The 12,691-nt window shown below is 43.3% G+C and overlaps 2 protein-coding genes across 2 annotated transcripts; both read right to left on the bottom strand.

Moving 5' to 3' along the window:
- Nucleotides 1-2,181: 2,181 nt before the first annotated feature.
- Nucleotides 2,182-6,592, bottom strand: LOC130079374 (uncharacterized). Its single transcript, XM_056244619.1, has 12 exons — nt 6,417-6,592; nt 6,160-6,279; nt 6,051-6,098; nt 5,685-5,750; nt 3,762-3,813; nt 3,623-3,676; nt 3,446-3,490; nt 3,291-3,355; nt 3,133-3,205; nt 2,689-2,842; nt 2,405-2,515; nt 2,182-2,297 (listed from the first exon to the last, which is right to left on the bottom strand). Exons 4-12 carry the CDS (start codon nt 5,744-5,746, stop codon nt 2,182-2,184), a joined length of 732 nt encoding a protein of 243 aa, XP_056100594.1. The 5' UTR covers nt 5,747-5,750; nt 6,051-6,098; nt 6,160-6,279; nt 6,417-6,592.
- A 4,377-nt stretch (nt 6,593-10,969) lies between these two features.
- On the bottom strand, nt 10,970-12,364 carry LOC130079378 (uncharacterized). Its single transcript, XM_056244622.1, has 3 exons — nt 11,869-12,364; nt 11,525-11,659; nt 10,970-11,242 (listed from the first exon to the last, which is right to left on the bottom strand). The coding sequence occupies exons 1-3, from the start codon at nt 12,278-12,280 to the stop codon at nt 11,061-11,063; spliced, it is 729 nt and encodes a 242-aa protein (XP_056100597.1). The 5' UTR covers nt 12,281-12,364; the 3' UTR covers nt 10,970-11,060.
- Between the last annotated feature and the right edge of the window lie 327 nt (nt 12,365-12,691).

Raw genomic sequence — 12,691 nt, 5'->3', positions numbered from 1 at the left:
CATGTCGCCAGTGGCTGGCGATGAGGTCGCTAGTGGGAGTTCCCACTACTGGTTGCCTTTATGAATGACATCCAATGATGTGGAGAAGGATCATACGCGCTCCGCTCCTATTGGTTGTCGCTCCCGAAAGTCGCTCCTCATTTGCATAAAGTTAAACAGATCTCAACTTTGTTGCGTCGCCAGACACGCCCCATCCGGTCGCCAACGGTCGCTGTCGCGCGTGTCGCCGGAAATCGCCAGCTCCCCATTGAAATGAATGGTATCGTGACGCTTTGTCGCTTGTAGTGTGAACGGGGCATTATTCACGTGCTGTCTGAGAAGTGGGTGTGCGCGCTTCAGGAGTATGTGTAACAAATTCATTTTCCTTTCGCATCTGTGAGGATATATAATAGTTTTTTTTATACTTTATGGTTGTTATCATTATTAAGTAGGGCCAAATGTTAACATAACAGACACTCGCACAAAAGAGTTTCTCTCAATCTGATTTGCTCCTTTAGCGCGAGTGACGTCACCGATTTAACGGTAACAGTTTTTTTGTCCTTGTAAGTAATAATATAATTCGATTGTATAATTTACTTTCTTCATTTTTTTTTTATTTCATTGATATTTGTATTCATAATTTCATAATTATGCCTCTTTGAGCGACTGCTGCCGTCTGCATGTGATCCATAAAGGTTTGGCTGCTGGATAGATGCCGTGGTCTGCATTGGTTGGTGTTTAAACCTCTCTGTGAGCGTACCATTTCTGTGGTGTCCAGCTCTGCATGGCTTATAGCATGGTCTACATCATGCCTTGCCATTCCAACACTGCTGTTTTTATTTAATTCTGTTTTGCCGTTGCATTTTATACCTTTGTGTTGCATTTCATAACTTGTTGCATTTAATACTTTTTGTTTTGCCTTTATTTGTTTGGCATTCACTAGTTTTGATTTGCATTTATGGTTTTGCATTCAACAAATCTGTCTAGCTTTCTTGACCTTGTGTTGTTATAACAAGTCTGTTTGTTACCTGTGGTTTTGGTTCTGTTGCAGTTGGAAGAAAAGTGTTTCTGCTTTTGTATTGGTTTGTTTATTTTGTTTTATGTTGAATGTTGTATTTCCCTAATCTTGCTTTTTTCCTCTTTTCTTTTTGTTGGAGCTGGGGGCCTGGAGAAGGCAGGGCTGTTCCTGTGTGGCAGTAGCTCCCCTCTCACCAAAGTGCTGTGGATTTCAGTAGCACCTCAATGCAGTACATGAGATCCAAGGGGCGGAGCCGGATCAAGATCCAAGGGGCGGAGTTTGATTTCCTCCCACTGCATTCTGATTGGTCAACAGATTCCTAGCGTTTCTCACAGGCTCGCGTTTATAGTCCGTGTAGAGAGAACGGTGTCGTCTGTGTAGAGAGAACAAATGATCGTTGCGACGGAATCGAATCAATTTAAAACTAACTTTAGATGGAAAATAACTTTATTAAATAACCGCTATAAAGCCAAAACAATCTCTGTTACCATAAATTATACGTTTATCTCTGTAAAGCTGCTTTGAAACAAATCTACACTGACTTGACTTTTGACAGAAAAACAAACTTGCTGAAAACAAATCTTATTTAATAAAGTTGAAAAAGTTACAAACACTGCAGTTTGTACATTGTGTGAATGTGTACCTTTAATTATGTATAGTGGTGGGCAATAGCCAAGTATTTTATTCGATTTTTTTTTTTTTAGAAAAAGCGTTTGATTATAATCCAAAACAAAAAGATTGATTAAAAATTCTACTTTCATCTTCCCTGAAAAGCATGTGGTTCCTTGTTACATGCAAGAATAAATATCTCTTAAAAAGAAATGTATTCTTTGATTGGCTGATCTTTTACCCCTCTCAGTAGTCCACATGCACTTTGATTTCAAATACTTAAGTATATTAATAAGTAGGCGCTTCTAATTTTGAGTAATATTAAATCAAGTTTTAATTCAAGTAGAAAATATGTGTGCTTTTTCCACAACTGAATATGCAACTGTAAGTGACTACATTATAGCAGCAGTAATTTTATACTTATAAATGACTTCACAAGGGAATCTGACTTAATGTACATAACATAAGAGCATCTCACTTACATAAATGCATAAAAAATTCATTACCAGCACAATAAAATAAAAAAAAGCAAAAAAAAAGTTTAATAGAGACATTTAAGTTTTAAAGAGACATTTTCACATCCTTTCACACTGGTCAGCACAGATCTGGCAGAACTCGCTGCAGAAGTCTGGGTGGGTGTCTTCACTTATTATTCTAAAAAGTTCCCCCTTTCTTCCTCGACCTCCATATCCTGTGGGTTAGCAAAGAAAGCAAATATTTCAATGTTCATTATTTTTTAAATGTTTTAATTCATCATTGAAAGTAAAACACTCCATGGCAACAACTAACAATGCATACCTGGAGTGCAGTGTTTGTATACGTCTCCACATTGCCTACACGTTTCCAGTTTGTACATTTTGTAGTATTCCGCCTTGTAGTACGGTGAGAAAAGAGTCCAATTTGTGACACCTGTACACATAAAACATTTTTTTTTTTAAATCACACACAAAAATACACAAGGCTGAAATTCATTAACCAGCCAATCATCAAAAATCACCTGCATTTTTATAAAAATATGTAACTTTTGAAAAAGTTATGCAAAAACTCTGACTGCACAGTGTTAACAAGCAATTAACACTTACTGTGAAGCCAAAGAAAATGGGCTCGTCTCCTGAAGCCTTCCCGTGCCACAAGGTCTCTGAAGCGAGTGCACACAAGGGCCAGCTTCAAAATTGCCTCATCACCCTCCTGGAGAACCACATCAATAAAAATGTCCTCCAGAACAGATGCTGGCAACTGTGAACAAATAAACAAAAAAGAGAAACAAAAGAAAAGTTAATGGCCCAAAAGCCCAGTTCTTCAATTTATCTAGGTCTTTGTTTTTGGTATATATGTATGTAGTGGGTAAAAAGTAAGGGATGATGGCCCGACTGTATTTACTGTGAAGTAAAATCTAACAGGGTGATTGTGAAGTCAAGGTTGTATAAAATCCACATACTCGTTGTACAAGGAATACAAACACTGGTATTCTGTGAGGCAACATTTCTACAATGTACACATTGCTAGTGACTTGTCAGACATTATACCATAAGAATCCAGTGGTCCTTGGGACAACCATGCATGTAATCCACTTGATACTTCTTGAGGCTTGAGGCTTCCCTATAACATGGTAAATGGTTTAAAAAATAAAACAAAAGAAAGTGAAAACTTTGGAAAGACATTGTTTTGCAAATCTGATTCTCACCTTTCATGGCTCATGCACTTCAATGCTAGGTTCAGCCAACACTCTCGGATTAAAGGCATGTCAGTCTAAGGAAACAAGAACCAAAAAAAAACATCAAAAACTGAAACAATGAAAGAGTCATCAAAAAATTTCTGTAATAAATTAAAGGCTCTCACCTGGGTAAAATCAAATGGCCACTCAAAAGTAATGTATAGTGCATACTGTAACACATAAGTTATTCATTTTTTTAAATTATACATTTCCTAGCACTTACAAATTCTTCCTATACCCATTGCCTTTGAAAAACCGAAAATACAATCTCCAAGGTCAGGTAAGGTTAACTTGAAGGTTACCATTAGCATGAACACTCCACAGTCCAGGTGGTCACTTTGCAATGGTGGAATATCCTGGCAAAAATCCAAAACATACTATATACATTTTGTAAAGATGATAGTTGTCAGAAAACAGTGTTGAATGCTGAGTGCAATGTACCTTGTTCTTAACGAGTTGCCAGTTTCCAGCTATCAATTTTGTTGCGATCATGCTTCAAAAGAGAACAGATACAGAGTTAAAACTTTCTTAAAAGTTGAAAACAGTTTTAAACTTAGGATCCACCTCTATAGGTCAGATTTTGAAAAACCCGCTATTTGGGTTGCAGTAGCAAGTTTACCATGTACTTTGTTCTCTACTCTTAGTTCTTTTTATACTACAGGGCTGTTGAATGCTTGATTCTGATTGGTTGAGAACGTTCTAAGGTGTGCAATTATTTTCAGGGAAACGCACGGCTAAAGTAGTTCCAGGCAGGTTTGACCGCATTACAGTTCCATATCACTGCGCGTAATAACGGAAAATAGGATACAATTCATAACAAGAAAAAACATGCAGCCCCATGCACTTGATCTGCAATTTTCTATGTCTAACTTCACAATCAATGGACACATACAGTTTAATTTTAATAAATAAAGTATGTAGTCCTATCTATAGGCTAAATAGAAAATTAAATTGAATAGGCTATATAAATAAATTGATAGTCCTGCTGGGTTTTCGTAATTATTCCAGATAATACAACAAATAAATAATTATTGATAGGCCTACTTGTTAAAAGGGCTTTGTGTGTTTCATTTATTGGGTTATCTACTGTCAATTATAGAAAACAAGAATGAACGAATTAATTAAAACAAATTTAATTAATAAATAAATAATAATATTGACGCACATGCTTTTCTGTCTCATTATTGCAACATCTCTCTCTCTCTCTCTCTCTCTCTCTCTCTCTCTCTCTCTCTCTCTCTCTCTCTCTCTCTCTAAAAACGGCATTAATAACTGCATAAAGCCGGGACACACTGAAAGCCGGGACACACTGATTATAAGGCCAGTTATGAATGTAATTTGATACTTATTACATGCCCAAACACGTGTTCAGCGCGTTCAGTCTGTTCACAGTCTGTGTTTAACAGCTGCTACAGTCGATGGAAACAGTCAGTCTTCGAATGTTTCAGCAAGTCGTAAGTGTGTCCCCATCATTAGTCTGCTATCAGTGGCTCAAACCTCCGTTACGAACTCTAAAATTACGTTTTGGAATTAGCAACGGAGGCATGGGATTAGATGCGTAAGAAATTAGTCCTACATTCAAGAGCGTTTTAATGACAAAAACTTGACAAACGTCTTGAAATGCATCATCTGAACAATGTTTTGAGGTGTGGTAACTGTAGTATAAGCGGAATAATTGCCTCCGCTTCGCGTCGTGACCGCATTACCACCTCGGGTGTGCATTATTTTTCTAATAATTCAACGGCCTGTCGTCAATTATTCCTTACTTAATGTCATTCTTTCAGTGGTTGACTAGGCCTAAACCAACATTGTGCTTACTACTGAATTTCAACAGATTTTGGCATTGAAGAAATTTAAAAGAATTGTTGTAGAAGAATAGTTACATTTCTAAATAAACCACTCTGGCTCAGTCTTTATGATAGAGATAGAGTTGGATCTTTTAAGCAAGGACCATCTCAACAACAAACATGCAAACATTAAAAAGTACACAAACAGCAGTCAACTTTGCACTGAACAGCAGATGACAAAGAACAGTCCCAAACCTCGCACTGAACAGGGGACAAAGAACAGTCCCTAAATATTAGTAGAAAACCTGAACATGGACACATAATACGCCTGCCCAAAACCACAAGGGTCGGATGAATCAAGAATGTACATCCTTTTAAGTTTGGGCTTCATGACCTGTGAACATGTGTAAATCAATTAAAACAATGTTGACGGACCAGTGCATTGGTCTTGTATATCTCACGTTGGAATGTACAAACCTACTGCTTACTCACTCATCATTAGTAAAACTGCAACATGTCTGTCTTCAACACCTATTTAAAATGCTAAAAGATGACACAATTGACAGTCAAAACTCACACACAAGTGCCAGTGTCCAGGTGTCCATATTGGAAAAAGGATGCAGTCTTTAAATGCTGCATCTGCCTGTTGGTGGGCAAATTACACAGATCAAAGTTGATAGTGCAACAACAGTGTAGAGTACAAACACATCTCTTTAATCAAATTGTAATTATATGAAGTAATAACCACTAACTGGTAGTGGCTCAAAAGGGTCTACGCAGTGAGGTGGACTCCAACATGCCAATACATAGGAATCCACAGCAAGGACACCTAATCCCTAATATCAGATGAAAGTGATTAAGTATAGCTATATCAAAACCATAACTTCCATAACAACCTATGGATTCACACGAGGTATTAAATATAAATTAAATCATAACATACCTTCTGTCCAGCAAGGTGGCATATCAATGAAAGGCAGCAGTTTACAACCTAGCAAAAGAATAATGTTAGCACAGGCAAACCGTAATGGAACCGTATAAATGTTACTTACTGTTGCCTCCAGTTCACAATTGGTTCCCAGACCAACACAATCTGCTCTTCTTAAGATTTTTGTGCCGACAGAGCAGACTACTTCGTCCTGTGGCTTTGTGCAATCTAACACATAGTCATGCTGGAAAATGAAAAATACATATCAGCACTCTCCACAATTTCCCTGACAACAGAATTGAGTTATTTTGTGGAGCACAAACAAGTGTTGGTGAAATGACAATCAAAAGGTCCATTGGATACTGTAAAAAGGAAATTTACCAATGTTTTCGGGCCTTCCCAGCGCCGAAAGTCTTTTATTTCCCTTTCCGCATGCATCAGCCTAGCCACGGATCCAGTTGTCCCATCTGAGGCTGTGGCTGCAGGTGTCCTATCTGAGGCTGTGGCTGCAGGTGTCCCATCTGAGGCTGTGGCTGCAGTTGTCCCATCTGAGGCTGTGGCTGCAGGTGTCCCAACTGAGGCTGTGGCTGCAGGTGTCCCATCCGAGGCTGTGGCTGCAGGTGTCCCATCTGAGGCTGTGGCTGCAGGTGTCCCATCTGAGGCTGTGGCTGCAGGTGTCCCAACTGAGGCTGTGGCTGCAGGTGTCCCATCTGAGGCTGTGGCTGCAGTTGTCCCATCTGAGGCTGTGGCTGCAGGTGTCCCATCTGAGGCTGTGGCTGCAGGTGTCCCATCTGAGGCTGTGGCTGCAGGTGTCCCATCTGAGGCTGTGGCTGCAGGTGTCCCATCTGAGGCTGTGGCTGCAGGCTGCAGGTGTCCCATCTGAGGCTGTGGCTGCAGGTGTCCCATCTGAGGCTGTGGCTGCAGGTGTCCCATCTGAGGCTGTGGCTGCAGGTGTCCCATCTGAGGCTGTGGCTGCAGTTGTCCCATCTGAGGCTGTGGCTGCAGGTGTCCCATCTGAGGCTGTGACTGCAGGTGTCCCATCTGAGGCTGTGGCTGCAGGTGTCCCATCTGAGGCTGTGGCTGCAGTTGTCCCATCTGAGGCTGTGGCTGCAGGTGTCCCATCTGAGGCTGTGGCTGCAGGTTTCCCATCTGAGGCTGTGGCTGCAGGTGTCCCATCTGAGGCTGTGGCTGCAGGTGTCCCATCTGAGGCTGTGGCTGCAGGTGTCCCATCTGAGGCTGTGGCTGCAGGTGTCCCATCTGAGGCTGTGGCTGCAGTTGTCCCATCTGAGGCTGTGGCTGCAGGTGTCCCATCTGAGGCTGTGGCTGCAGGTGTCCCATCTGAGGCTGTGGCTGCAGTTGTCCCATCTGAGGCTGTGGCTGCAGGTGTCCCATCTGAGGCTGTGGCTGCAGGTGTCCCATCTGAGGCTGTGGCTGCAGTTGTCCCATCTGAGGCTGTGGCTGCAGGTGTCCCATCTGAGGCTGTGGCTGCATGTGTCCCATCTGAGGCTGTGGCTGCTGGTGTCCCATCTGAGGCTGTGGCTGCTGGTGTCCCATCTGAGGCTGTGGCTGCAGGTGTCCCATCTGAGGCTGTGGCTGCAGGTGTCCCATCTGAGGCTGTGGCTGCAGGTGTCCCATCTGAGGCAGTAGGTTGCAGGTGTCCCATCTCAGTGTCCCATCTGAGGCTGTGGCTGCAGGTATCCCATCTGAGGCTGTGGCTGCAGTTGTCCCATCTGAGGCTGTGGCTGCAGGTGTCCCATCTGAGGCTGTGGCTGCAGGTGTCCCATCTGAGGCTGTGGCTGCAGGTGTCCCATCTGGGGCTGTGGCTGCAGGTGTCCCATCTGAGGCTGTGGCTGCAGGTGTCCCATCTGAGGCTGTGGCTGCAGGTGTCCCATCTGAGGCTGTGGCTGCAGTTGTCCCATCTGAGGCTGTGGCTGCAGGTGTCCCATCTGAGGCTGTGGCTGCAGGTGTCCCATCTGAGGCTGTGGCTGCAGGTGTCCCATCTGAGGCTGTGGCTGCAGTTGTCCCATCTGAGGCTGTGGCTGCAGGTGTCCCATCTGAGGCTGTGGCTGCAGGTGTCCCATCTGAGGCTGTGGCTGCTGGTGTCCCATCTGAGGCTGTGGCTGCAGTTGTCCCATCTGAGGCTGTGGCTGCAGGTGTCCCATCTGAGGCTGTGGCTGCTGGTGTCCCAACTGAGGCTGTGGCTGCAGGTGTCCCATCTGAGGCTGTGGCTGCAGGTGTCCCATCTGAGGCTGTGGCTGCAGTTGTCCCATCTGAGGCTGTGGCTGCAGGTGTCCCATCTGAGGCTGTGGCTGCATGTGTCCCATCTGAGGCTGTGGCTGCTGGTGTCCCATCTGAGGCTGTGGCTGCAGTTGTCCCATCTGAGGCTGTGGCTGCAGGTGTCCCATCTGAGGCTGTGGCTGCAGGTGTCCCATCTGAGGCTGTGGCTGCAGGTGTCCCATCTGAGGCTGTGGCTGCAGGTGTCCCATCTGAGGCTGTGGCTGCAGGTGTCCCATCTGAGGCTGTGGCTGCAGGTGTCCCATCTGAGGCTGTGGCTGCAGGTGTCCCATCTGAGGCTGTGGCTGCAGGTGTCCCATCTGAGGCTGTGGCTACTGGGGTAGCACCAATAAAGCAAAAAATGTAATATAACCAACAGAAAAGTCATGACAGGAATAAAAATGTATAAACAAATGAACTGAGTTACCCATTATTATTTGGCCATGTACATCTAAATGCAACTGGGCATTTTGTGGTACAATCTTTCTGATGCCATCTTCTATCTTCTTATTTTGTTTTGTGTTGTAACGCTGTAGTATATTTCGCATCATGAAAATGTGTCCAGATGGAGTGAGTGTGTTGAGGAAGTAATTGTTTTTTCTCATGTCAGAAAAAAGCTGTTCAGCACATTGACTGTTCACCCAGCCTGCCAAATCTGGGACTATCTGAATTTTACGCAGTTCATCTCGAGCATCTTTTGTATTATTTTCATGAAACAGATCGTAAAGTGCATAATGTTCAGCTGAACCTGTAACAGGGTGACAATTACCCCTTTTCCACCAAAAAAAGAACTGGTTCGGAACTGGTGCTGGTTCAAAGTTGGTTCGAAGTTGGTTCAACTTGCGAACCTTCTCAGAACCTGTTTGTTTTTCCACTGACTAAAGAGCCCAGCGAACGACGTCATTACGTCACTGTGTACGTCGCCATACGTCTTAGCCTTCCCAGAAACGCTTGCGCCAACTCCAAGCATAACAGTTACAATGGCGGACTACATCGGATTTCTGCAAATGTTTCTCCTGGCTTTGCAATCTTATATTGGGGTCAGAAGAAGACGTATAGAACACATTTGTGCTGCTCGTCTGGATAACTGTAGACGGAGGTTACGTTCGAGAAGAAGGGTAATTATATAACTTGTTTCGGTTCTTATTATTATTGATGTTAGCTCTTGTTGGATGCAAATGCCAGGCCGCTAGCTCTAATGCTAACGTTAGCTACAGTATGTACCGGTAGCGCAGACTAACTATAGATTACATTGGAAATAAACACAAAAAAATAATGGTGAACCGATTTTTATCTTTACAGGCAACGTTAGTATTGCGGCACATCGCAAGACGGAGACCGCCTGTTGTCTGGGCACACCCACGATCTCAGCACTGGTGGGACACAATCGTTCCGGATTTCAACGCTCAACAGTTTTTGCATAGTTTCCGAGTGTCCCGGGAGTCATTTGAGTACATCTGTGGTCGACTCAGGCCTGACATGGGGAGAAAAAACACAAATTACCGTATGTGTGTCACAATCCGAAAGCGAGTGGCAATTGCCATCTGGAAACTGGCCACCGGCAGCGAATACAGGACCATAAGCCATCTTTTTGGGGTAGGCCTCAGCACTGTGTTTAACTGTGTTCAGGACTTTTGCTACGCAGTCAACAGGGTGCTGCTTCCTATGCACATTTCATTTCCTGACGCTGACAAGCTTGTAGAACTGGCCACATTCTTCCAGAATCGTTGGAGAGTACCACAGTGTGTTGGAGCAATAGATGGAAGTCACATCCCTATAATTGCACCAGAGGAGTACCCTAGAGACTATTACAACCGGAAAGGATGGCATTCAATTATTCTCCAAGCAGTGGTTGATGGCAAAGGTCTTTTCTGGGATGTATGCGTTGGCTATCCAGGTAGTGTTCACGACGCAAGAGTACTGAGACAGTCAAATTTGTGGGAAGTCCTAAATGACGGGGAGTTATTAGGCCAAAATAAAATGAACATCTCTGGGTGTGATGTTGGATATTATTTAATTGGTGACCCAGCTTACCCCATGCAGAACTGGCTCATGAAGCCCTTTTCAGACACTGGCAGACTGACACATGAACAACGGACCTACAATTACCGGCTGAGCAGTGCACGGTCAGTTGTGGAGATGTGTTTTGGGAGACTAAAAGGTCGATGGAGGTGCCTCCTAAAAAGAAATGACTGCAAGCTGGAGCTGAGCAAGCAAATGACACTCGCCTGCTGTGTGCTTCACAACATTTGTGAGGAACATGGGGATAACTTTACAGAGGAGCATCAAGACAGGCCTATAAACATTCAGCCTCCTGTCCAGGCGGTACCTGAACATGGTAATCAAGAAGGGGCTGACATCAGAGCTGCGTTAATACAGTACTTTTGTACAGGGAATGACTGATTTTTTTTTCCTTACCACTGCCATACATTGCAATTCTACCTGTGTTTTTTTGTTAAATAATTAAACTGCCATAACACCAGATGTTACATTTTTATGTTTACTTGCTGAGTTATCTCTTTCTGGTTTCCTGAAATGCAGCAGTGTGTAAATAAAATACACAATTTCAGCACAAATGTAAATAAAAAAAAATTCGTACACCTTGATTACTTGCATTTGTTTCTCTCTTGATTAAGCATACCACAGCAGACATGTTTCTTTATAAAACGTTTATTTAAAAACAAGTACAAAAAAATCACAAAATATTAAAGTGTGTGCAGTGCAAAGTGTGCAAGATTGTTTCTTTCTGATTCAGTGGGGTTGCCTCTCCATCACTGTGACCATACGCTCCATTAGTCCAAGCATTGCACTTGAGTCTGCATCCAATTTCCTCAGCAAGGTATCATTCATGTCCTTGCAGTGCTGCAGGAACCTTTCATCAGACCTCTCAAAATATTCCAGCAGCTCCCCATTCATGTCTCGTTTCCTTTTGCCTGTGCACCAAAAAAAAACATAAAAATTAACACAGATCTTTGTGTATTTAGCAATTGTAAAGAATCTGACACAAGAGTCAATGCAACATTAAAAAAATAATATTATATGATATAATACTACACTGATACACCTTATAATGTATATCTACTATCATATCTGTACACTAGTACACACTATTGAGCACTTTATGCTATCTAATCAAATACAACAGATCTGCAGTGAATTATTTAATGAAGACTGATATATTTCAGTTTGTTGATACTCATAACAACAATCCTTACCCTTTCTGGTTGACCGACTGGAAGAGGAAGATGAGGAGGTTTCAGCTGCTGAGCTGCAAGACGGTACTGGTGAGCTGCAGTGGAGTGGTAGCGGTAGCTCCCGGTCAGGTTCACAATCATCAATGGCCAACAACTCTATAAACAACAAAAATAAGACAGTGTTTCAATCACAAAAGTTTCCATTGCACCCTATTCAGTGTCTGCGTTAGCTATTGTTAGCAATAGCATGCTAGCTAGCTGACTCAAGCAAGCACCGCTACTAATAAGTAGCATTGCAAACGAAACAGCTAAGAAATGTATAGTTGGTTTGCAACAAGGTGAAACATTAGAAAAGTTAAACTTACCAGAATCAGTAACGTTGTTGGCAATACCCTGCAGCAGCGTCTCATCCACCACCATAGACTCTAGCATAACAGTTGTTGAATTTAATGCGCCGGTGACCTGGCACGCCGGTCTGTCGCCGAGGACCGAGTCCAAAACCTCAAAATGGGTATTTCTACTGCGTGGCCGTCCATTACCACTTCGGCCCAATTCCTTCTTTTGGTCCCTGTAATCCTTTTTTAGTTTTTTTAACTTGTTATTGATCTGCTCTATGGTTCTGTTAAATCCTGCTGCAGCCATCTCCCTCTGGATCTCCTCGAACACATGTTTTGTTCTCGAAGCACCTTCTATTTTTTGCTGTACCTCTGCCGAAGACCATATCGCTAACAAACAGTTTGTCTCCTCCACCGACCACTGTTTCGCTTTAGAATCCATTCTTCAATCGTTGTTACTATCTTTACTAGCGCTGTGTTTTTAGCAATGGCGGTCACAACCTTTCCCATCCCGTTGTGTTGTTGGTCACAATAACCCCGCCCACAGCCCCCGACGTAAGCATGACGTGGTAAAAGAACGGTTCTAGTCCAGCAAAGAGTTGGTGCCGCTTTGGAACCAGTTCCCCTGGCCGAGAACTGGTTCTTTGGCTGTCGAAACACAAAGAACTGGTTCGCGAGTAGGCACCGGCTCCGAACCGGCTCTCAAAATGCTTCGGTGGAAAAGGGGCTAATTAGGGATGGGAATTGAAAACCGGTTCCACTCGAGAACCGGTTCTAAGTTTTACGATCCATCGATATTGTATGCCCTCGACGTTAACGAGTCCTCTTATCGATGCTCCTGCTCTGAGTCAGC

This window comes from Rhinichthys klamathensis, unplaced genomic scaffold (genome assembly GCF_029890125.1).
Source record: "Rhinichthys klamathensis goyatoka isolate OS25496 unplaced genomic scaffold, OSU_Roscu_1.1 h1tg001022l_1, whole genome shotgun sequence".
In the NCBI taxonomy this organism is placed as follows: Eukaryota; Metazoa; Chordata; class Actinopteri; order Cypriniformes; family Leuciscidae; genus Rhinichthys; species Rhinichthys klamathensis.
This window is presented reverse-complemented; position numbering and strand designations above follow the sequence as displayed.